Below are 25,130 nucleotides of genomic sequence, written 5' to 3' on the forward strand. Positions count from 1 at the left end.
ATTTAAAATACTACTGTCTGAAGACAAAAGTAATTATCAAAATACAGTTAGTGTAGTGGATCTTTGGTTAGGTATGAATTAATTTTCATTTTAACGTTTAGAATCCCCTGAAATATATTCCATTGAAACTGCAGGTGTTATAGGTCAAAGTGTGACTACCATGGTGGGAGGATCACCGACTGTGACCACTACAGGAACTCCATATGGTCAGCAGGTAAAACAAGTTATTTGATTGGGTACTTTTTCAACGTAGATTTACCTTCATGGAATATAATAGCCTTATAATACGAAGCATGATTAAATCAATCCTGTTTATTAAAAAAATGCGCTACACTTAGATCAGTAAAAGCTCAAATCTGTAATTTTAATGTGGTATAACTTGATATGTTAATGTTTACAATTATGACTGTTTTAGATTGGTATTCATCCTAATCTTGGACCTCAGGGTCAGCAGGCTCCACCACCGTATCCTACACAACAAGTCACAGCTCAACAGACTATCCAGCAACAGCCATCAACACCGATGTTTGTAGCTCCTCCACCAAAGACTCAGCGGCTACTGCACTCAGAAGCTTATCTGAGATATATTGAGGGGCTGAGTGCTGACTCTAACACTGTCAGCAAGTGGGACCAGTCCCTTTCAGGTAAAATGCAATGCGTATAATTAATGTGTATAATGGACTTCATTAATCAGTGCAGCTTTTACCAAAAAATACAAGTTATGTTGCTTGAGATGTTTCAGCAGCTGGCATGAAATGATAAATATGTGCTGGTTAGCAATGTATCTATTATAAGATTTTTTTTAAAGTTCCTTTATTTGCATAGTTCTAAATGGGCAAAACTGTGGCAAATGGGTTTCAATAAAGGTAAATGTGAGGTCATCCACTCTGGACCTAAAGAGGATAGAACAAAGTACTTCCTAAAAGATGAAAAGCTAGTAACAGTGGAGGTTCAAAGAAACTTGGTTCAGATATACATCATTAAAATATCATGAAAAGATAAAGAAAATAATTCAAAAGGCTAATGGAATACTAGCCCTTACATGATTACAATGAGACAGGTGTCATGCTTCTGCCAAACAAAGCCCTGGTTAGACCACACCCGGAGTACTGCAAGAAGTTCTAGGCACCACACCTTAGAAACGATATATTGGTCTTGGAGGGAGTGCAGCACATATTTACCAGAATGATGTCTGGACTTCACATGTTAAATCACAAAGAGACATTACACAAACTAGGGTTGCATTCCCTGGAAATTAGAAGGTTATGAGGTGATTTGGTCAAAGTTTCTAAGATATTAGGGGGAACAGATAGGTTATATAGAGAGAAACTATTTACACTGGTTAGGGAGTCTTAGAACAGGGGGTCTCTCTAAAAATAGAGCTAGACCTTTCAGCGGTGAAATTAGGAAACACTTCTACAGGCATGGCGGTAGAAGTTTGGAACTCTCTTTCACAAATGGCAATTGATGCTAGATGAATTGTTAATTTTAAAACTATGATTGATAGATTTTTGTCAATGAAAGGTATTAAGTAATTTGGGGAAAAGTGGGTATATGGAGTTAGGTCACAGATCAGCCATGTTTTCACTGAGTGGCGAAACATGCTTTAGGGGCTTAATGGTGTTCTCCTTTGCCTATGTTCCTATGGTGGTGTGGAGAATAGCAGAAATGGTGTTGTCTGCTAGTGCTTTTTTAAGATTCTTCTAATTCTTCCTTGAAATGTAAATGTAATTCAGCAAGGCAACACTCACTCCAATAGTGGATCAATGAGCACAGAGATCAGCATACTCAACTTGCATCCCATAGATTTCCAGTTGTTAAAAATGATTTTCAGGTTGATGAAATGAAGCCCTGAGAAATTGGGAGGAATGGTGGCTTCTCAAAATTTGCCCCATAATGCCTTCCTTCTTCAAAAAGTAGAAATTCTAGCAAACCCAACATGTCTGACAACATTTGAACTGATATCCAATAAACTAAAAGAAATCCCTATTCCACTTCATTTTATAGATTGGATTTTTAAATGTGTTACTGATCCTTCCTGAGGATTTGTAATACATTTCAGAAGTAAGTAATTTCAATTCTAGGATGGCTTTGGAGGAACCATGAAATAAAAACAGAAAATACTGGAAATACTCAGCAGGGCAGGCAACCTCTGTGGAGAGAAAAAGAGTTAATGTTTCTGGTCGAAGCTGACACTTCCATCAGAAGAGAGGATTTCTATCTTTCCTCAGTTCTGATGAAGGATCATCATCAACCTGAAGCGTTAACTCTGTTTCACTCCACAGATGCTGCTTGACCTGCTGAGTATTTCCAGCATTTTCTGTTTTTATTTCAGATTTCCAACATCTGCAGTATTTTGTATGAAGGGACCATGTTGTGACCTGGTTTTTCAACCTTGAACCACACCAAAGCGGTAGTGAAATTAACAAATACACAGCTACATACATCATATTGTCTTATGTTCCTTTACAGCAAGAAGGCAAGATGTCCACCTTACAAAAGAACAAGAGAGCCGGTTGCCCTCTCACTGGTTAAAGAGTAAAGGTGCTCACACAACCATGGTTGATGCACTGTGGCGATTACGTGACATCATGCTCCGGGACACTCTAAATATTCGGCATGCGTACAGTCTGGAATAATGACTGAATTCTTGTTACATTACCACCATTTATGATGCAAGAGTTATGTGAAAAGTGTGGCTGTGTGTTTTAGTACCTATGGGGAAATGGTAGTACAATTTATTTTACTGCATTTCTTGTATGGTCAAATTGTATTTGTTTTTATAAAGACTTTTTAAATAAGCTGTCACTAGACATTTCAATTTACTATTGTTAGACTCTGCTATGGTCTTATGGGAAACGCTATTATATTTTTGCACTGATTCTATCCTCTGTATAGAATTCAGTTTAATTTTTTCACTGGTACTTGGGAGGATAAGTATGCTTGCTCAGTACATTTGTGTTATAATGAGTCTAATTTGAACATTTTTCATTAATAAAAAGGAAAGTACATCCAAGCAGCACTAGACTGTGGGTCTGATTTTTCCAACTGTAAAGTGACTTTATCACATTCTGAATTTTATCCATTTGGAACTGAACTGATATTGCTTGATCTCAATTCATGTGCTTTCCATTCTTTTGCTCACTGTTAAATAATATTGCTTGTCTATGGGCAATTTGTGAACATTCAGTTACATACTTGGTACCGGATTACCTATATCACACATGTATGATTGTCTATGAAAAATGTAGCCAAGATCATTTAATCATATGAGTGAACTGAACCCTGTGTCCCGGTTCCCATCTCCAAATATACATGAATTTTTCAGTAGATGGGCAGGAGCAAGGGGGGCAGGGAGAACTCCTTTGGGGGACCTGAATCCATCAGAAACATTTCCCCAAGGTCATATTCCCCCTTTTACCCCTCCCCTCTGGCTTTTCAAACCCAGCCCCCCAGATCCTCACTAAGACCCTTGACCCCAGACTTACCTGGGCTCTTCAACATCGTGGAATTGCCTGTAGTCCCAGCAGTGGTCACTGCACCTGTCGATGCTGCTGGGACTACAATGCTGCCAGCCATTTGGCAGCTCTCTAAAGCAGCACTTCATCCTGAGATGGGGGCAGCAGTTTAAGCCAATTAAAGCCGGCCCAGCATAAGATGCGAGCTGTAGCATTCAGGGCTACCTGTGCGGGCAGGGGGAGGAGGGAGAGTCAGGCCCAGCGTACTTTCGCGCACATGTGTGCAAAAGAGCGGTTCAATCTCCCTGAGGCATGGAGCTGCTTCAGGGAGATTGAAGTGCTTTTTAAATAAATAAATAAATGATTTGGAAATTTAATTAAACATGTCCCCTCATGTGACTATGCCACATGAGATGGGACATGTTTTTATATTTAAGAAAAAAAATTTATTTCAGTGGTAAAAGCTTTAGGAAACCTCATCCCACTCGTGGATGATGTTTCCTAAAATACATGAAGGCCACTTGGCCTTTTTGCCCACCTGCCAACCTTAAGGTTGGACAGGCAGCATAAAGAATTACGTTAATTATTTCATTAATGACCCTAATAGGCCTATCAGTTATCGGTGGGTGCACAGCCAAATCCAGTGCATGCACGCCGAACAAAACATCGCGACACAGCACGATGACATCACGCGTGATTTTATGTGTCGGCATGTCAGGCCTGCCCCCACACACCAACTAAAAAATTCAGGCCAATATGTTTTTGCAGTCCATTGGTAGAGCAACTGGTTTTAATTGTTTTCATTGTGAAGAGACTTCTTAAAAAAAGAAATTACTCTATTTTTCCTCTTAAAATGAAGTTTAAGATGTCTTAACTAGTTTTATTTTTAATGACATAAAATTTGAGAGCACCCATTATGACATTCTAAAACAAAAACATAATTACCTGGAAAAACTCAGCAGGTCTGGCAGCATCGGCGGAGAAGAAAAGAGTTGACGTTTCGAGTCCTCGTGACCCTTCGACAGAACTTGCATTCGAGTCCAAGAAAGAGTTGAAATATAAGCTGGTTTAAGGTGTGTGTGTGGGGGGCGGAGAGATAGAGAGACAAAGAGGTGGAGGGGGGGGTGTGGTTGTAGGGACAAACAAGCAGTGATAGATTTTGTTTTGGATTTCCAGCATCCGCAGTTTTTTTGTTTTTATCATTATGACATTCTGTTCACTTGTGCGATGTTGAGTAGAAAAAGTTGTGACCCCCATAAAAATCTGCTTTATGTGAGAATGAAATGAATGTCTCCACATGTTTAAGTTCTACATTGTTGTGTTATTGTTTGTTTAGATTTCCTACTAATCAGCCTTGAGTGTATAGATATGGGTTAATTCCTACAGCTTGGACCTAAGTTCCTACTTATGGGCTGGATTTTACGCACCCTCAATGGGTTTGAAGGTGGCAGCAGAGGCACGTAAAATCCAGCGGGTAGCTTTACAGCCACCTTCCCACCTGTCCCTAATCTGTCTGAAATTTTACTTAAGGGCCTCATCTCACAGCTGCTGGTATTTTGCAAGGGTTGGCCTACACTCTACAGTTCTGCGTCAGGCAAGGGGGCAGGGAGAACTCCTTTGGGGGTCCCCTGAGTCCATCAGAAACATTTCCTCAAGGTCATTCCTGCTTTTATCCCTCCCCCCTGGCTTCTTGAACCCAACCCCCCAGATCCTCACCAAGACCCTTGACCCCAGACTTAACTGGGTTCTTCAACATGGTGGGAATGCCTGTGATCATTGCATCTGTTGAATGCTGCTGGGACTACAGTGCTGTCAGCCAATTGTCAGCTCTCTAAAGCGGGACTTCATCCTGAGATAGGGGCAGCAGTCTCACCTTAAAGCAATTAACGCTGCTCTCAGTGTTAAATTGCTGCAGGGCAGTCATCAGGATTGTAGGCACGCTCTTCCACCCACCCATCCCACCGCCCCGTCACTTTGTAGCCAAGGTGGCAGGGACCACAGCACCCTGTAAAGTTCACTCCTATGGGTCCGAGTCAATTAAGGAAGCTTTTGTTACTTGCGAAGAAATGGTTTTCGAGTTTGCAGATGTAACATGAATCATGGCAACTTTATGTACCATCAGCAGGGAGTTTTGCCTAGAAAGTTTACCACAGAAAATAGGAGCAGGAGTAGGTCATTCGGCCCTTCGAGCCTGCTACGCCAATCAATATGATCTTGGCTGATCCTCTATCTCAATGCCATACTCTCACTCTCTCCCCATACCCCTTGATGCCTTTAGAGTCCAAAAATCTTATGTATTTCCTTCTTAGATGTATTCAGTGAATTGGCCTCAGCATTCTGTGGTAGGGAATTCCACAGGTTCATCGCCCTCTGAGTGAAGATATTTCCCCTCATCTCAGTCTTAAATGGCCTACCCCATATACTGAGACTGTGACTCCTTGTTTGAGAGCCCCCCTCCAGAGGAAACATCATCCCTGCATCCAGTCTGTCCATCCCTGTCAGAATCTTATATTTCAATGAGTTACATCTACGTAATGCTTCTGAAAATGGCACCCAACATTATGGGGGAGACAAACTCCAAAAGTTTCTCAATTGTTTTCTAAGGCAAAGAAAATCGTCATCTTAGGCAGTGCCAAATTCAGAGCCCCATCTCTATTGGTTCTTCAACAGTCTCAATATGGACCTGTGGATACTACAAACATAAATAGGGAAATGGACACTTGTAGTTTTTAGCCTCTGTTTTAGTGCCCTAATTTAATCCCAAAAACTGCACTCATGAGTCAAAAGGAAAATATCCATTAAATTTCTTAAGCATTTTATGGACAATTAAATGCAAATCCAGTGGGAGATGTTTTTTTCATAAGACAATTAATTTAAGGCAAAAGCTCTACTGTTGATGATAAAGTAACATTTGACAATGATATTGTATGGAAAGATTTAACTCTAATTAGCTTGTGAAAAGTCTTGAATTCTTTACCACAAATAATTGATGAGCTCCACAATTCTCAAGTAGAACTATACTTAAATCGTGCTGTGAGACAGGAACATTTCGCAGTATGGTCTTGAATGAATTCTGGAGTTAGACTTTACCCAAAGACGTCTGACAATAAGTATAGCAAAGTGGTCATCCAATCTGTTTAGTTTCCCCAATATAGAGAAGAACCCTAAATTGCCTATACAGTATACCAGAGAGACAAAGTACGTACAAATCACTTTCAAAGAGTGTTTGGGCTGTGGATGATGGTGTGGGAAGAAAGGAACAGGTAGGTATGACATCAGCTATGGATGCATGGGAAAGTGCCTGGGAAGAAGTAGGTAAGAGCAGGGCAATGGAAGCCTTAACATCAATATTCCAAGCAGAACAATTCTTCAAGAAATTTAATGGCAAGGAAAGGAAACACATTAAAGATTATGGAATTGGTAGAAAGTGATAGGATGAATGTGTAGGCTAGTGACAAAGTTGAAGGACAAAAATGGCCCTGTCATTAATGTTGAGTGAAAGCAGAGATAAAAACAGAAAACATGTAAATACTCTGCAGATCTGACAGCATTGTGGAATGGGAAACAAAGTTAACATGTCAGAACTGATGAAAAGTCACACACCTGAAACATTTAGCTGAATTTTATGACTGCTGTGGTGGCCCAAACCACTGCCCAGTGGCAAACTTGCCACAGCTGGGACTGCAGCAGGCTCTGGAGCAGCTACCAAGTTGGAGGCTCAGGAACACAAGGTAAGTGGGTCAGTCTTGCCGGGGCCAGTCAGGAGGCTCCAGCAAGGGAGAGGAGGGTTATAGAGAATTGGGGTGTAGGGGACTTTTTCAGTAGGGGCAGCCCTGGCCACCAAGGGGCAACAGGTTGTCCAATAGGGAGAGACCCCATCACTGCACACCTGCAGGGAGGCCACCAGGTTTTACTGGGCAGCCTCCCCACGTGGCGTAAGGCCCTCATGCTGCTGCTAAAATACCAGCAGTAGCGGGATGAGACCCTTAACAGACCATTAATTGGCCTCCAAGGGGGAAGGTCATCCTTGACCTGACTTGAGCAAAGACCAGGCAAATGGAGTTTAATGTGGGAAAATGTGAAGTTGTTCACTTTGGCAGGAAGAACAAAAGAGCAGAGTATTACTTAAATGGAGAACAGCTGCAGAATTCTGAGGTGCAGAGGGATCTAGATGTTCTAGTGCATAGGTCACAAACAGTATGTAGGTTCAGCAAGTAATTAAGAAGGCTAATGGAATGCTATCCTTTATTATGAGAGGGATTGGGCATAAAAGTAAGGATGTTATTTCATGAATGGCAGAGTAGGCTCCAGGAGCTGAATCGTCTACTCCTGATCCTATTCCTTATGTTCTTAAGTAGGGGGGGAGGTGTCAGAAAGTGACAGGCACTCCGCCTCCTGCCTTCCCTTCTGATTCTATGCTGACCCCCTCGACCCCACCCCTCCTCCCAGCCCACTTCCTGGGTGGAGGATGTGGTGCTGGGGAATTAAATTCCACCCATTAATTCTGTTTCTCCACAGATACTGCCAGATCTGCTGAGTATTTTCAGAATTTTGTTTTCAATTCAGTTTTCCAGTGTCCATAGTATTTTTTTGTCTTTTGTGTTGTGGAGGTGTAGGAAGTAGGGAATATTCAAATTAGGGCTTTTAGACTGCAGATGAGACATAATGAGTGGTGAAGTTCTGGAACGTACTGCCTGAGTGTGTGGTGGAAGTAGATTCAGTCATGGCTTTCAAAAAGGTATTGGATAATTATCTGAAAAGAAAAAAATGCAGGGCTACATGGAAAAGGGAGAGTTGCTTTTACAGAGAGCCAATATGGACATGATGGGTCAAATGGCCTCCTTTTGTGCTGTAACTATGCAATTAATGGAATTTTATGGCCCCCATCGTGACAGGGTGGGGCCGTAAAATGCAGTGAGCCGTTCAAGTCCATTGACTTCAGTAGGACAGGAAAATCCTGCCAGCAAGAGGGGCTATAAAATTCCGCCTATGATTCTATGAAAAACTTATGATAGAAGAGGACTATTCAGCAGCTCTATTGTGGAAATTTGAGTCATAGAGTAAATAAAACTGAAAGATGGAGATGCAATCTTTGCAGGATGGAGCTTGGGATGAAACATAAATCATGTTGCAGTAGATAGTGGGTTTGTAATAGGTATGAATGAACACCCCACTGCCCGAGGTGTTCGAAGAAGTCCATTAAAAAGAGGGAAGAATAAGAAATGGGCCATGTAAAAAAAAATTAGAACTGGGAAGCCCAGTCAATTAATTTCTCCAGACTAGAATGAGAGAAAGAAGCAGCACTGTTACAATTATCAACGCAAGGAATCAGGGAATGGGCCTGAATATGGTTGGAAGAAGCAGTGCTCTACATGCCTTATGAAATCTCTCAATCCCAATCCCTGACTAGCCTTTAATTTCCACATGGACCTCATCTTTATGCTTTTCCTCTTTTCCCATCTCCAGCAGTGGACATTCAGTAAATATCTGTTACAAGTCCATCGACTCCTTAGGTAGACAAAATGAGTTAAAAAGCTTCAAAATGGAAAAGCGCAAAGTAGTATATGAGTTGCAGGAAAATGGAGAGGAAGGATATTTCTGAAACAACATTACTTATATAGTGCTTTTAACACAATGACCAGTAGCAAAGGGCTATCAGAAATACGGGTGTTTTCTGATTTTAAAGTCACTGAGCAAGAAATGTTATCAAACAAAATTTGACACTGAACCATGTATGCAAATATTAGGGCAGGTGACCAAAAGCTTGGTCATATAGGTAGGTTTTAAGGAGCATTTTAGAGGAGAGTCAAGAGAGGCTTAGACATGGAATTTTAGAGCTCTAAGAGCCAGTAGTGGAGTGATTAAAATTGGGGCTGCTGAAGAGGCCAGAATTGCAGGAGTGCAGATACCTTGGAGGGTTGCAGGGCTGGACGAGATTACAGAGATGAGGGATGAGGCAAAGGGGAGATGTGAAAACAAGAATGAGAATTTTAAAATTGGGATGTTTAACTGCAAGCCAGTGTAGATCAATGAGCATAAGGTGATGGGTAAACAGGACTTGGGTAAAAGTAAGAAAAAGGGCAGAAGTGTTTCGGTTGACCTCAAGTTTATGGAGCATAGAACATGGGAGGCCAGTCAGAAGTCATCAGAATAGCTTAGAACTGACAAAGGCATGGATAAAACATTCACCAGCAGATGAAAGGGCAGAGTTGGGCCCCAGTTACAGAAATTGAAATAGATGGTTTTAGTGATTGTGCAAATATGTGGGTGAAAGCTCATCTCAGTGACAAATAGGAAAGTAAAATTAGTAAACATTCTGGTTCATTCAGTCAGTTGCCAGGGAGGGGTGAAATTGGTGGCTATGGAATGGAGTTTGCGGTGGGGACTGAAGACATTGGTTTTGGTCTTCCCAATATTTTGTTAGGAGAAACTGCTCCAGACAGTGTCAGACTGATAGGAACGAGAGAAATCTACTTCACTGTAGGCTTAACAACACTGACTGATACAAAAACAGAATTACCTGGAAAAACTCAGCAGGTCTGGCAGCATCGGCAGAGAAGAAAAGAGTTGACGTTTCGAGTCCTCATGACCCTTGAAGGGTCATGAGGACTCGAAACGTCAACTCTTCTCCAGGTAATTCTGTTTTTGTTTTGGATTTCCAGCATCCGCAGTTTTTTGTTTTTAACACTGACTGATAGTTTTCCTGAAAGTTTCATCACAACTTGCTCCCTCTAACTGATTTGTCGCCATACTTGCACCATCTGATGCAGAATATTTTCACTCTCCTGGTGCACCGCTTTCCCGAAAATGCCTGGGGGCGAGCAGTTGGAGGCAGGAAGTCGTGATGAAAACTGCAGGAATTCCTATGTCAAGTGAGTAAAATCAGCTTTATTTGTTACCTGATTGTTGACTGTTAATCCGCTTCACCTCCCCCCCCCAACAATATTTTAATAATGAATCAATGAAAATGTTCAAATTATTTTTTTAATGTTTATTGGCTCTGTGGTTTCTCTCCTGCGTTTGTTCACAGCTGCGTCCGAAAGATTAATCTTTAATTCCGGGAGGCTCCAGGAGGTTGGCAACTCTACGTTACGTCAGAGAGCAGCAGTTTTTATATGATTTGAAATGTGTTTTGTGTAAAGTTGGCGAGGGCGTTTCACAATAAAACAGGTCTACGGTGCAACTATCACAAAGTTAAGAGATGTAAACGCTTACCGTAATTTTGTTTTACTGATTCTAAATGAGTTAAGATGGCTTTTGCTCACCGTTCAAGATGTTGTGAGTTCAACTATTTATGAAAGCCCCAGCCTCGATTTAAAACCAGTATGGGGGATATGGAAACGGTCTAAGCCCGAACTGTCCTCCTCCTGATCCGTTGCGCTTTGTGACAACCTTTCAGTGGGGTGTGTTGATAGACCTATACTCACTATTGATACCACCAGGCTGTTATGAGCTGGCTCCCTTTGCCCTGCCCTTCTATCTAGAGCAGTGGTTACCGTCCGTCAGTGACAAGAGAGCTGGTCCTTAGCTGGTGCTGTCGTGCCGGTGAAAGGTCAAGATTGCAAAGGGTAAAACGCGCTGGGAAAGGGAGGACACGGGCTGAGGACGTCTGTTTTGGTGCACTAAAGCTGCGGCTTCACCTAGCCCCCGCCCGCCCCATTGCTCATCTTTGGTTTAGAAATCTGCCAGTGAGTCTGCACCCAGCCACACACAATCCGGATCCGGCTCAATCCTCAGCCACAGAGCTGAAACCAAACCAGCAATGCCGCTTAGCTACCGGGTAAAACGCTTATTGAATGTAGTTCCTGGGAAGGGACGGTTAGGGATCTACCGTTTCTTGCCTTGTTTCTTTGTCCTGGGCGGTGTGCTGGAGTGGATCATGATAAACGTCCGCATTGGGCACGAAACATTTTGTAAGTATAACTGAGTGACTTCCGCGTATCCCACAGTAACTGCGCTGCAAAGGTACTTCATTTTGGTTGTAAAGCGCTTCGCGACATTGAGGTCGTAAAGATAAACCTTGTTTTTGCAACGTGCTTATACGTCCCGAGCTTTCAAATTTCCAGTTGAAAGATATCGGGAATCTGCGGGTGATTCTTGCTCTTCGGTGCTGCTTTCAGGGTTTCTGGTTGTTTACATCACAAACCTACCTACTTTTGGGACATACCTAAGAAAATCATTAAGGTATGAGAATAGGCAAAACAAAAACAGAATTACCTGGAAAAACTCAGTAGGTCTGGCAGCATCGGCGGAGAAGAAAGGAGTTGACGTTTCGAGTCCTCATGACCCTTGGACAGAACTTGAGTTCGAGTACAAGAAAGAGTTGAAATATAAGCTGGTTTAAGGTGGGGGGGGGGGAGGGGGGTTGGTGGGCAGAGAGAGAGAGAAGTGGAGGGGATTGGTGTGGTTGTAGGGACAAACAAGCAGTGATAGAAGCAGATCATCAAAAGATGTCACCAACAATAGAACAAAAGAACACATAGGTGTTAAAGTTGGTGATATTATCTAAACGAATGTGCTAATTAAGAATGGATGGTAGGGCACTCAAGGTATAGCTCTAGTGGGGGTGGGGAGAGCATAAAAGATTTTAAAATATTTAAAAATAATGGAAATAGGTGGGAAAAGAAAAATCTATAATTTATTGGAAAAAAAGGAAGGGGGAAACAGAAAGGGGGTGGGGATGGGGGAGGGAGCTCAAGACCTAAAGTTGTTGAATTCAACAAACTTCATATTTCCTACATTATACTCCATCTGCCAATTTTTTGCCCATTCACTTAACCTACCAATATCCCTTTACAGACTCTTTGTATCCTCTTCACAACTTGCTTTCCTGCCTATCTTTGTATTGTAAGCAAAGTTAACTACAATACACCCATGAATATAGATAATAAATAGTTGAGGCCCCAGCACTGATCCCTGTGGCATCCAACTAGTTACAGGTTGCCAACCTTAAAATGACCCATTATTCCGACTCTGTTTTCTGTTAACCAATCCTCTATCCATGCAAATATATTATCCACAACACCTTGGGCTCTTGTGTAGTAACCTTTTATTTGGTGCCATATCAAATGCCTTTTAGAAATCAATTACACTACATATACTGGTTCCCCTTTATCCATCCTAGTTGTTGCACCCTCAAAGAACTCTAATAACTTTGTCAAACACAATTTTGCTTTCATAAAACCATGTTGAATCTGATTGATTTTTTAAACTGGTATGATCTCGTGAGACCATTAACTTTTAAAAAGAAATTCAAACTCTGAGTTATTAACTTAAAGAATTACACCACAAGATTTTATGTTTTATATAAAACTTTTACTGTACAAGGCTTAAACAAAACAAAACAAAAACAGAATTACCTGGAAAAACTCAGCAGGTCTGGCATTACAAACCCACCGACTCCCACAGCTATCTCGACTACAGCTTCTCACACCCCGCTTCCTGTAAGGACTCCATCCCATTCTCTCAGTTCCTTCGCCTCCGTCGCATCTGTTCCGATGATGCTACATTCAAAAACAGTTCCTCTGACATGTCCTCCTTCTTCCTTAACCGAGGTTTTCCACCCACGGTCGTTGACAGGGCCCTCAACTGTGTCCGGCCCATCTCCCGCGCATCCGCCCTCACGCCTTCTCCTCCCTCCCAGAAACATGATAGGGTCCCCCTTGTCCTCACTTATCACCCCACCAGCCTCCGCATTCAAAGGATCATCCTCCGCCATTTCTGCCAACTCCAGCATGATGCCACCACCAAACACATCTTCCCTTCACCCCCCTTATCGGCATTCCGTAGGGATCGCTCCCTCCGGGACACCCTGGTCCACTCCTCCATCACCCCCTACTCCTCAACCCCCTCCTATGGCACCACCCCATGCCCACACAAAAGATGCAACACCTGCCCCTTCACTTCCTCTCTCCTCACCGTCCAAGGACCCAAACACTCCTTTCAAGTGAAGCAGCATTTCACTTGCATTTCCCCCAACTTAGTCTACTGCATTCGTTGCTCCCAATGTGGTCTGCTCTACATTGGAGAGACCAAACATAAACTGGGCGACCGCTTTGCAGAACACCTGCGGTCTGTCCGCAAGAATGACCCAAACCTCCCTGTCGCTTGCCATTTCAACACTCCACCCTGCTCTCTTGCCCACATGTCTGTCCTTGGCTTGCTGCATTGTTCCAGTGAAGCCCAACGCAAACTGGAGGAACAACACCTCATCTTCCGACTAGGGACTTTACAGCCTTCCGGACTGAATATTGAATTCAACAACTTTAGGTCGTAAGCTCCCTCCCCCATACCCACACCCTTTCTGTTTCCCCCTTCCCTTTTTTTTCCAATAAATTATAAAGATTTTCCTTTTCCCACCTATTTCCATTATATAAAAAAAACCCACTAGAGCTATACCTTGAGTGCCCTACCATCCATTCTTTATTAGCACATTCGTTTAGATAATATCACCAACTTTAATTTTAACACCTATGTGTTCTATTGTACTATTGTCGTTGACATCTTTTGATGATCTGCTTCTATCACTGCTTGTTTGTCCCTACAACCACACCCCCCCCCCCTCCACCTCTTTGTCTCTCTATCTCTCCGCCCCCCACACACACACCTTAAACCAGCTTATATTTCAACTCTTTCTTGGACTCGCACGCAAGTTCTGTCGAAGGGTCATGAGGACTCGAAACGTCAACTCTTTTCTTCTCTGCCGATGCTGCCAGACCTGCTGAGTTTTTCCAGGTAATTCTGTTTTTGTTTTGGATTTCCAGCATCCGCAGTTTTTATGTTTTTAAACAAAACAAGTACTACTAATCTAACACTATAGTTTATAAACCCTGTCACGACTCACTGGGGATATTGTGCCATAATATCAAACCCCACTGTTCCCTGAGTTGCGACAAATGTGAAAAATTTGACCAAACCACCATATTGCCCAAATTCTACTTAACAATTTAAATTAGGTTAACAGAATTCAAGCAGCAGGTTTGTGAACTTAATAACTAAACAACTGTTTATTGAACAAATTGTCTTTAACTGGTGGCAAAAGAAAGAAATATGAACTGCTAACTTCTGACACTATAACTTAAATTCTACCCCCTTCTTAAATCCCTACATACGTGCACACACACACACAGACACACAGAAGACACATAAGACACACAAAACATGGATTTTAAGGGTGGGATAGAGCAGTTCAATAGCACCAATCCAGAGTACAAGAATCGATGGGTTGATTTTGATCAATGTCTTCCAAACTCTTTTCAGTTCTTGTTGATGACACAAGGTGGTCTTCCAGCACTTTCAGTATTTAGTTCACTGGTTGAGAACTTGCTTTTCAATGCCTCTAACAGTGGTTTCCCCTATTTCCTCTTTACAGGGGTTACCTCAGAGAGACATATGAAAAGAGAGATTTTTAGATGTTTTTTCTTTGGAGGCCAGGAGCTTTCTGTTGCACTGTTACCACACAAAACCCTGGTCACCTGGTCAGGAGCCAATTAAAATGCTGTTGTCAGGCAACTCCCTTGGTCCAGGACCCCTTTCCGGCACTATTCGGTCTTTCATGGCACACTCTGTCCCAGGACTACAACATTGTATTTATCTCTCATCCTATTCCAATGGACATGTCTTTCAACCTGTAGGCATTCTAGTTCTAATTCACAGTACAGCAGAAAATAAAAAGATATGTCCTTTACAATAGTCCAACAGAAATAAAAATATATGTTCCTTACAACCCTAATTATTTAAACCTGAAAATCTTGACAGGCCACTTAATTCCACCCAAGTGTTCTATACTTTCCAGGATCTTAGGAGTTTGTTCATTTCTCCTGAAACCAAACTAAAGTGTGCCATAGCTCTTAGGAATTCATTTTGATTCTCCTGAGTGTTTCTGCAATTCTCTGAGCTACGAGATTTCTTTGGGTTGTGCCATCAACCTTCGGCTAAGCGACCCTCCAGTTCTCTTTAAGCACCTCACGATTGTGGACATCCCAGCTCAAGCATTATTGTTTTCTTGCTCAGTGACTTTAAAATCAGGAAACACGCGTATTTCTGATAGCCCTTTGCTACTGGTCTCAGCTGTTTCCAAGCATCTACTGTTGGCAGCTTTCTTTCTCTCTTTCTGGCCTGTTTCTTTGAGAAAATACAGCGATAAACTCAACACACCAGACTGCCTTCCTGTAATCTATTCTCATAGCAATTGGGCACACCTGGAAATGTCCCAGATAGAGATTGCTACTAATTGACTTCAATTCCCAAATTTGTCATTTGATTTGAAAAGTATATGGACATTTTAACACCTCTTGCTCACCAGTTTTTTTCAACCTTCCCTTGATCTGGGAAATTACATGAATAATTCACATCTCTAACGAAGGTAGGGCAATTCTCCTCAAACTTAATATCTTAAGTTCCCCAGCTAAATGGCCCCTGTTTTATGGCTCTCAACCTTCAAACTCTGACCTGTAAGTACACATGGAAGGTCCTTTGATGTGCAAATACCTTGGATCATCTGTCAACTTCTGAATTCAGGAGTTTCAATTACCTTACATTTACAAATTTAATTTCTTCATAGGTTATATATATTCCTATTGGTTATATTCCTCCAACAAATGAACCATGAATTTAGACTTTTTCACAACAATGCCCTGCTACCAGTTCCTTAATAAAAGGTTCCAGCATTTTCCCAATGACAGATGTTTGGTTAATTGGCCTATAGTTTCCTGCTTTCTGACTCCCTCTTTTTGAATAGGAGTGTAATATTTTTGGTTTTCCAATCCATTAGGATCTTTCCCGAATCTAAGGAATTTTTGAAGATTACAACCAATGCATCTGCCAACTCTGCAGCAGCTTTTTAAAGACCCAAGGATGCAAGGGACTTGTCAGTCTTTAGCCCCATTACATTTCCTAGTACAGTTTCTCTACTGATAGTGATTGTTTTAAGTTGCCCCCCTGCCACCACCACTTTTCCCAGCTGGTGTTCTACTATTATTGGGGTGCTTTTCATGCCCTCTACAGTGAAGACAGATACAAAATTTTTATTCAAAGTCCCTGCCATTTTCTTGTTTCCAATTATTAATTCCCTAGTCCTAACCTCTTAAGGGACTAATGTTTACTTTAGCTACTCTCTTCCTTTTTATATACTAGTGGAAGCTCTTACTATCTGTTTTATATTTCTTGCTACTCTCATTATCTATTTTCTCCCTTTTTTTTCATCCTTTTCAAGTTTCTAACATTTTCTGGCCTACCACTAACTTCACAGCATTGTATTTTATTTCTTTCAATTTGATAGCGTTCTTAACTTCCTCAATTAACCATGAATGGACCATCCTTCTCATGGAGTCTTTACATGTAGAATATATCTTTGAGAAATATGAAATATCTCCTCAAATGTCTACCACTGCTTATGTACCATCTTGCCTTTTAATCTGTTTTTCCAGTTCACTTTAGCTAACTTGGTCTTCGTACCTATGTAATTACCTTCATTTTAAGTTTAAGACACTAGTTTCAGACCCAAGTTTTTTACCTTCAAACTGAATTTGAAATTCTGTCATGTTATATTCACTCTTCCCGAAAGGACCCTTCACTATGCGATCATTAATTAATCCTGTTTCATTACACATTACCAGATTTAAAATTTCCTGTTCTAAAAAACTGTCCCAAATACATTCTACAAAGTCATCCTCAAGACAATCTTTGCCAGTTTGAGAACAGGCTCTTACGGCACAGGACTGCCATTCGGCACATCATGCTCCTGTTGATTCTTTGAAAGAGTTGTCTGACTTAGTCCCATACCCTATCTTTTTCTCCATAACCCTGCAAATTAGTTCTCTTGAAGTACATGGCCATGTGCCTTTTGAAAGTTCTCATGGAATCTGATTCCACCATCCTTACAGGTAGTGTATTTCAGATCTTAACAATCCTCTGCGTGAAGAAATTTCTCCTTTTTTCCCATCTAGTTCCTCTGCCAATTATCATAAATTGCAACCTTAAACATACAGTGGGTAAAAAATCTTGGTGTGTAATTCAGTCAAAAGACATGCCAAGAGGCCAGTAACAATACATACACATTTTGAGGTGTTCTGCTTACCATGTTAGTCTTGAGAGTTACTTGTATGTCATCTGTCTAGATGGGCCTCAGGTCTGCATTTATCATTATTAACTTCTGGCTGCCATCCTTTGGTGGTAGTGGGGGTTGATTAAGTGTGAAAACAACACCTCTAATGAGTCAAGCCTCTCTGGAAAACATTACAATAACCAGGCATGTCTGCAATAGTTAAAAACAAATTTTGACCTGTTCACTCTTACCATTAGAATTGCCATTCACACCAAAATAGAAATACAGGAATAGGAGTAGTCCATTTAGCCCCTTGAACCTGTCCCACCATTCAATGAGACCCTGGCTGATCTGCAACATAACTCCATATACCCACCTTTGCCCCATAATTCCTTAATACAAAAACTCTATTCAAAAATCTATTATTTTCATATTTTGTTTGATCTAGTTCATTTATGATATAGTGTTCCAAATTGCTGCCACCATTTGCATGTAGAAGTGTTTTCTAATTTCACTCCTGAAAAGCCTGTCTCTAACTTTTAGACTATGCCTCAGTCCTAGACTCCCAGATAGTGGAAATAATTCCGTATTCTATCCCATTTGTTCCTCTCAATATATTGAAAACTTCAATCAAATCACCTTGTAACCTCCCAAATATTAAGAAATTAATTTGTATAATTTCTCTCTGTAATTTAATCCTTGGAGCTCAAGTATTATTCTGGTAAAACTGTGCTCCAAGGCTAGTACATCTTTGCTAAGGTGGATGCCCAAAACTGCTCTCAGTATTCCAGGTGTTGTCAAATCAGGGTGTTTTTTTATAGTTGAAACATGCCTTCTACTCCCTTAAATTCTAGTCCTCTAGATATAAATGACAGCATTCCATTAGCCTTTTGAATATTTTCTCTACCTGGTCATGTTGTTTTAATTATCTACCTGGACCCCCAATTATTTTTGGACCTCCACTGCTTCTAGCTTTTCGCTATTTAGAAAGTATCCTGTTCTATCCTTTTTAGGTCCAAAGTGCCTATTTACAGCTGATCAGCAAGATCCAGCATTGATTGTAAAGGGTATGTCATGCCTGACAAATCTGACTGAATATTGAGAAGCAGTGATTCAAGTAGTGAATAGGGGAAGGTCTATGGATGTTATTTATATGGACTTCCAGAAGACATTTGATAAAGTGTCTCACTGTTAGCTCAATAAAGTTGAAGTTTTAGGAATTGAAGGCAAATTATTAACCTGGTTAGGAAATTGCCTGTGTGGCAGGAGAGACAGTAGAGATAATTGGCAGGTGTTCCAATTTGCAGAATATGACTAGATGTGTCCAGCAAGAATCTGTTGGGGCCTCAAGCATTCATTGTATTTATTAACAACCTAGATGATGGGATAGGAAATATCCCAATTTGGTGATGACACAAAGATTGTGTCCATCACAAAGCATTTTAAGCAATGTAGATGCTTATAGCCTCACATTTGCTATTAAAATCCACTTGCCCCAGTTTTGCCATTCATTTAATCTGTTAATTTATATCTTTGTAATGTTATGCTTCCATCTACACTGCTTATAATGCTTTGTGATTGACACAATCTTTGTGTCATCACCAAATTGGGATATTTCCTATCCCATCATCTAGGTTGTTAATAAATACAATGAATGCTTGAGGTCCCAACAGATTCTTGCTGGACACATCTAGTCATATTCTGCAAATTGGAGCACCTGCCAATTATCTCTATTGTCTCTTCTGCCACACAGGCAATTTCCTAACCAGGTTAATAATTTGCCTTCAATTCCTAAAACTTCAACTTTATTGAGCTAACAGTGAGACACTTTATCAAATGTCTTCTGGAAGTCCATATAAATAACATCCATAGACCTTCCCCTATCCACTACTTGAATCACTGCTTCTCAATATTCAGTCAGATTTGTCAGGCATGACATACCCTTTACAATCAATGCTGGATCTCGCTGATCAGCTGAAAATTTTAAGGTATTCAGTCACTCCATTGCCTAGCAAATACCTGACAACAGGTGATAGGCTATAATTCCCTGGTTTTGCTTTGTCGCCTTTCTTAAATAGTAGAGTGACGTGCAGTTTTCCAATTTTTAAAATTCTTTCACGAGATGTGGGCACCGCTGGCCATCCCAGCATTTATTGCCCATCTTTAATAGTCCTTGAAAAGGTGGTGGTGAGCTGCTTCTTGAACCACTGCAGTCAGGGTACAGGTACACTCATAGTGCTATTAGGGAGGGAGTTCCCGGATTTTGACCCAGCAACAGTGAAGGGACGGCGATATAGTTCCAAGTCAGGTTGTAATGTTCTCATGCATCTGCTGTCCTTTTCTTTGTGGGTGGTAAAGGTCGCAGGTTTAGAAGGTGCTATCTAAGGGGCCTTGATGAGTTGCTGCAATGCATCTTGTAAATGGTACACACTGCTGCCACTGTACGATGGTGGTGGAGGGAGTGAATGTTGAAGGTGGTGGATGCAATACCAATCAAGTGGGCTGCTTTGGCCTGGATGGTGTTGAGCTTCTTGACTGTTGTTGGAGCCATACTCATCCAGGCAAGTGGACGGTATTCCATCACACTTCTGGCTCATGCCTTGTAGATGTTGGACAGGCTTTGGGGAGTTGGGAGATGAGTTACTCTCTGCAGAAGTCCCAGCCTCTGACCTGGTCTTGTAGCCACAGTATTTGTATGGCTGATCCAGTTCAGTTTCTGGTGAATGGTAACCCCCAGGATGTTGATAGGGGGGATTCATTCAAATGCCATTGAATGTCAAGGGTAGATAGTTGGATTCTCTCTTGTTGGAGATGGTCATTGTCTGGCACTTGGGTGGCGTGAATGTTACTTGCCACTTGTCAGTCAAGTCTGAATGTTGTCCAGGTCTTGCTGCATATGGCACAGATTGCTTCAGTATCTGAGAAGTCACGAATAGTGCTGAACATTGTGCAGTCACCAGCGAACATCCCCACTTCTGACCTTACGATGGAGGGAAGGTCGTTGATGAAGTAGCTGAAGATGGTTGCTCCTAGGACATTGCCCTGAGGAACTCATGCAGTGATGTCCTGAGACTGAAATGATTGTCCTCCAACAATCACACCCTTTTCCTTTGTGCTAGGTATGACTCCAACCAGTGGAAAGTTTCCCCTGATATCCTTGACTCAAGTTTTGTCAGGGCTCCTTGATGCCACACTTGGTTAAATGCTGCTTTGATGTCATGGGCAGTCACTCTCACCCCACCTCTTGAGTTAAGCCCTTTTTTCCATGTTTGCACTAAGGCTGTAATGAAGCAAAGTACTGAGTGGCCCTGGAGAAACCCAAACTGTGTGTCCGTGAGCAGGTTATTGCTGAGTAAGTGCCACTTGATAACATTGTTGATGACACTTTACATTACTTTGCTAACGATGGAGGAGTTGAAGCCTGGGGCAGATCAGCCATGATCTTATTGAATGGCGGGGCAGGCTTGAGGGGCCGAAAGGCCCACTGCTCCTATTTCTTATGTTCTTATGAGAGTAGACTGATGGAACGGTAATTGGCTGGGTTGGAATTGTCCTTTTTATGGATCATGCACTCAGCACTTCTGGCTGAAGATTGTTACAAATGCTTCAGCCTTATCTTTTGCACAGATGTGCTAGGCGCTCCCATCATTGAGTATGAGGATATTTGTGGAACTTCCTTCTCCTGTTAGCTGTTTAATTGCCCATCATCATTCACGACTAGATGTGGCAGCACTGCAAAGCTTTGATCTGATCGTTGGTTGTGGCTAAAGGGAATATTCCCTGAATTGGGAGAACCTTGGAAGATTATAGAAAGGACATATACAACACTCTTGCCTACTTTTTAGATTCATAGTATGGTTAAATCACAGAAAGAGGCCATTCAGCCTGCCGTGTGTTTGCTCTCTGCAAGAGCAACTCAGCTAGTACCACTCTCCCTGTAGCCCTTCAAATATTTGCTTTTCAGGTGTTTATCCGATTCCCTTTTTAAAGCCACGATTGAATCCACCTCTACTACACTGTCAGTGCATTCCAGATCAATTTGCTGCAGAAAAAAATTTCCTTGGGCCACCATTAATTTTTTTGCCAATGACCTTAAAATTGTGTCCCCTGTTTCTCAACTCTTCTGCCTATGGGAACAGTTCCTCTCTATCTACTTTGTCCAGAACTCTCATGATTTTAAACATCTCTATCAAATGTCCTCTCAACCTTCTCTAAGGAGAATAAGACCAGGTTCTCCAATATATCCATGTGACTGAAGCTCTTTATTCCTGGAACCATTCTCATGAATCTTTTCTGCACCCTCTTGAAAGCCTTTACATCCTTCCTAAATTCCAGGGCCCAAAATTGGACAAAATACTCAAGTTGAGACTCATCATAACTTCCTTGCTTTTGTACTCTATGCCTCTATTTATATGCCCTTTTAAACATTCTCAACCCGCCCTGCCACCTTCAAAGATATGTTCACATATAGACCCATGTTTCTCTGTGCACCCCTTTTAGAAGTTTATCGCTTATTTTATATTGCATCTCCTTGTTCTTCCTTGTTTCTTTCTACCAAAACATATAATTTCAGACACTTCTGCATTAAATTTCATCTGCTACATGTCCGCCCATTCTACTAACCTGTTTATGTCCTCTTGAAGTCCATCACTATCCTCCTCAGTTCACAATACTTCCAAGTTTTATGTCATCTTCAAACTTTGAAATTGTCCCCTGCACACCCAATGCTAGGTCATCAATATATATCAATACAAGCAGTGGTCTAGTACCAAACCCCTGGGGAATCCTATTGTGTACTTTCTTTCAGTCTGAAATATTACCATTCACCAGATTGTCTGCTCCCTGTTGGTCAGCCAACTTTGTATCCATGCTTCCACTGTCCCTTTATTCCACGGGTTTCAATTTTGCAGGCAAGCTTATTGTGTTGCATTTTGTCAAACACCAATTGGAAGTGCATGTATACCATACCAACTGCATTATCCTCAATATATAAAAAAAAATCAAGTTAGTTAAACACAATTGCTCTCAACATATCCTTGCTGGCTTTCCTTAATGAATCCATAACTGTCCAAGCGACTGTTAATTTGTCCCAGATTATCATTTCTAATACTTTCCCACCACCGAGGTTAAACTGTGGTTATTTAGTTTATCCTTGCATTCTTTTTTGAACATGGGTATAATATTGTAATTATTTTAAAATCCTGGGGATTTGTCTCTTTTCGGTGCCATTATTTTGTTCATTGCTGATATTTTTCATATATTAATTTGGTTTCACATCACTGCCATAAGTGATGCGTTATGAATAATTTTATGCTATGGACATTTTTCCAAGGCAAACAAAGGCACAACACCTTACAACTCAACTCACCCGACATCTTATGTTGGGATTGAAAGTCTGCTGTCTAGCTGAAATCATCCCACATGAAATGAATATGGACTGTGGTGTGTATTAATTTTTAAATGCTTCAAATTTACTTCTTTCTCTGGACTCATTGATTTTGTTGTCTTTCTAGATGATGTGTACCGAAGAAAACGTTCTGAACGACAGTACCAGCAGCCATTAGAAGAACTGTCAACATCTGAAAATCAGCTACCTTCCAAATAAGTCACTTATAAATAATTAGCTAATTGCCTTCTGAATAATGAGACCATTAAACTATTTCCTTTTTAAAATCAATACCTTCCTGAGATTTTTATTTCATCGCATTATAATGAACATACAGCATGTTTTTGAAAAAAATGTAGCATTTCATGATCTCTTGTTTGAATTGCATTAAATTGAGTCAACTAAATTAAAGAACTTATGTTTTATATAGCACCTCATCACACCCCCAGGATATTCCTTAGCACTTGACAATTTGTGTTTGAAGTATAGTCAGTCATAATGTTATGTAGCAATATGTAAATAGCAAGATCTTACATACAACAAGCAAGATAAGCAACAACTGAATTTGTATTTCTTGATGTTGGAGGAGAAATGTTGATCAGGACTCCCTGCTCCTTGTGTAATTTCATTGTCCATTTTAGTTCCACCTGTAGAGGTACTCAGTTGACTATCTTGTCCAAAAGATGGCACCTTCAGCATCACACATTCTCCCAGGTTATCACCACAATATCAGGTTAAATCTAGCATTCATCTCCTGGAATAGGACTTGAATCCTCAACTATTTGACTCAGAGGAGTGCTACTAACTGAGCTGAACCAAATGGTGCAGAACAAGGGAGCATAAATATAAGGTAGCCACTAGCAAATTAAATAAAGAATTTATGAAGAATTTCTGTACACAGAGTGGTGAGAATGTGGAATATTTTCCACTCGGGGGGTTGAAGCAGATAGCATTAGTACGTTTAGGGGAGGCTTGATGCATAACTGAGGGAGAAAAGAATGGAGGGCAATGGAGTTAGGATAGGAAGAGGTAATTAGAGGGGAGCACTTGGGCACATAAATGTTCCATCGCTTTTTCCTTAATTTTGTGGGCTGCATAGCCTGTTTCTGTGCTGTAGATTTTTTTGTAACTTGCTTCAATTATCTAATTCTAGAAATGTTTCTGCATACTTGGTAAATATAGTTTTGTCTTTTGTGTTAAAATTACAGTGTAACTTATTCTGTATGTTTCTAAGATTTTTTTGTGAATGAATTAACAGCATTATTGCCCAGTGATTTTCAAATATGGTAGTTGGAGAACGTACTGTTAGATCAGGAGACCATCTTTGCACATTGCTTCAAGGAGTGGAGTGCACAAACTTTTTTCTGACAGCATGAGGTGACACCGTAGATCCTCACATTGCATCTGTGAACATTTGACTCCAATCTGGCTAAAGGCAGTGCACATATACTCTGTGATAAGGCCCCTGTCATGGATATGCAATGGAGACCCTAATAGCCACACTGTTCCAAGAGGATGATGACAACATGCAGTGAGGACACCCCATAGACCTTCACATAGCCTCTGTGAATGTTTGACGCCTGTCCGGCCAAGGGCAGCTCGCTTGGGGTTTGTGATTAGGGTCATATCAAAGAACAAAGAAAGGTATAGCACAGGAACAGGCCCTTCAGCCCTCCAAGCCTGCGCCAATCATATTGCTTGTCAAATTAAAACGTTTAGCATTTCACAGGTCCGTATCCCTCTATTCCCATCCTATTTGTGTATTTGTCAAGCTGCCTCTTAAATACCACTATCGTACCTGCTTCCACCACCACCGCTGGCAGCAAATTCCAGACACTCGCTACCCTCTGCATAAAAAAATTTGCCCCACACATCTCTAAAGTTTTCTCCTCTCACTTTAAATCTATGTCCCCTAGTAATTGACTCTTCCACCCTGGGAAAATGTTCCTGACTATCTACTCTGTCCATGCCACTCATAATTTTGTAAACTTCTATCAAGTCACACCTCAATCTTCATCGCCCTAGTGGGAACAATCCGAGTTTCTCCAACCTCTCCTCTTAGTAATAACTTCCAGACCTGGCAGCATCCTGGTAAGCATCTTCTGCACACTCTCCAACACCTCCATATCCTTCTGGTAAGGTGGCGACCAGAATTGCACGCAATATTCCAAGTGTGGCCCAACCAAGCTTCTATACAGCTGCAGCATGACTTCCCAATTTTTATACTCAATGCCCCTGCCGA

General features: G+C 41.2%; 2 protein-coding genes across 6 annotated transcripts in view; both read left to right on the forward strand.

Annotated features, from left to right (window-relative positions):
- The window catches only part of pbrm1 (polybromo 1), a 97,802-nt gene extending 94,783 nt beyond the window's left edge, over positions 1-3,019 (forward strand). For all 5 annotated transcript variants that reach the window (XM_041191195.1, XM_041191198.1, XM_041191196.1 and 2 more), the window contains 3 exons: positions 135-214; positions 416-644; positions 2,473-3,019. In XM_041191195.1, coding sequence (XP_041047129.1) covers positions 135-214; positions 416-644; positions 2,473-2,639 — 476 coding nt within the window. In that variant the 3' untranslated portion in view covers positions 2,640-3,019. The remainder of the gene's footprint in view (positions 1-134; positions 215-415; positions 645-2,472) is intronic.
- A 7,232-nt stretch (positions 3,020-10,251) lies between these two features.
- On the forward strand, positions 10,252-23,289 carry LOC121279819 (small integral membrane protein 4). Its single transcript, XM_041191203.1, has 3 exons — positions 10,252-10,330; positions 10,489-11,371; positions 23,016-23,289. The coding sequence occupies exons 2-3, from the start codon at positions 11,221-11,223 to the stop codon at positions 23,105-23,107; spliced, it is 243 nt and encodes an 80-aa protein (XP_041047137.1). The 5' UTR covers positions 10,252-10,330; positions 10,489-11,220; the 3' UTR covers positions 23,108-23,289.
- The last annotated feature ends 1,841 nt before the right edge of the window (positions 23,290-25,130 follow it).

This window comes from Carcharodon carcharias, chromosome 7 (assembly GCF_017639515.1).
Source record: "Carcharodon carcharias isolate sCarCar2 chromosome 7, sCarCar2.pri, whole genome shotgun sequence".
Taxonomy (NCBI): Eukaryota; Metazoa; Chordata; class Chondrichthyes; order Lamniformes; family Lamnidae; genus Carcharodon; species Carcharodon carcharias.

What these genes read in the sequence shown, in the direction of transcription:
- LOC121279819 (XM_041191203.1), top strand. Translation starts at nt 11,221, where the DNA reads ATGCCGCTTAGCTACCGGGTAAAACGCTTATTGAATGTAGTTCCTGGG. An exon ending in CATTGGGCACGAAACATTTT is followed by an intron (nt 11,372 to 23,015) that starts GTAAGTATAACT and finishes TTGTCTTTCTAG; the next exon opens with ATGATGTGTACCGAAGAAAA.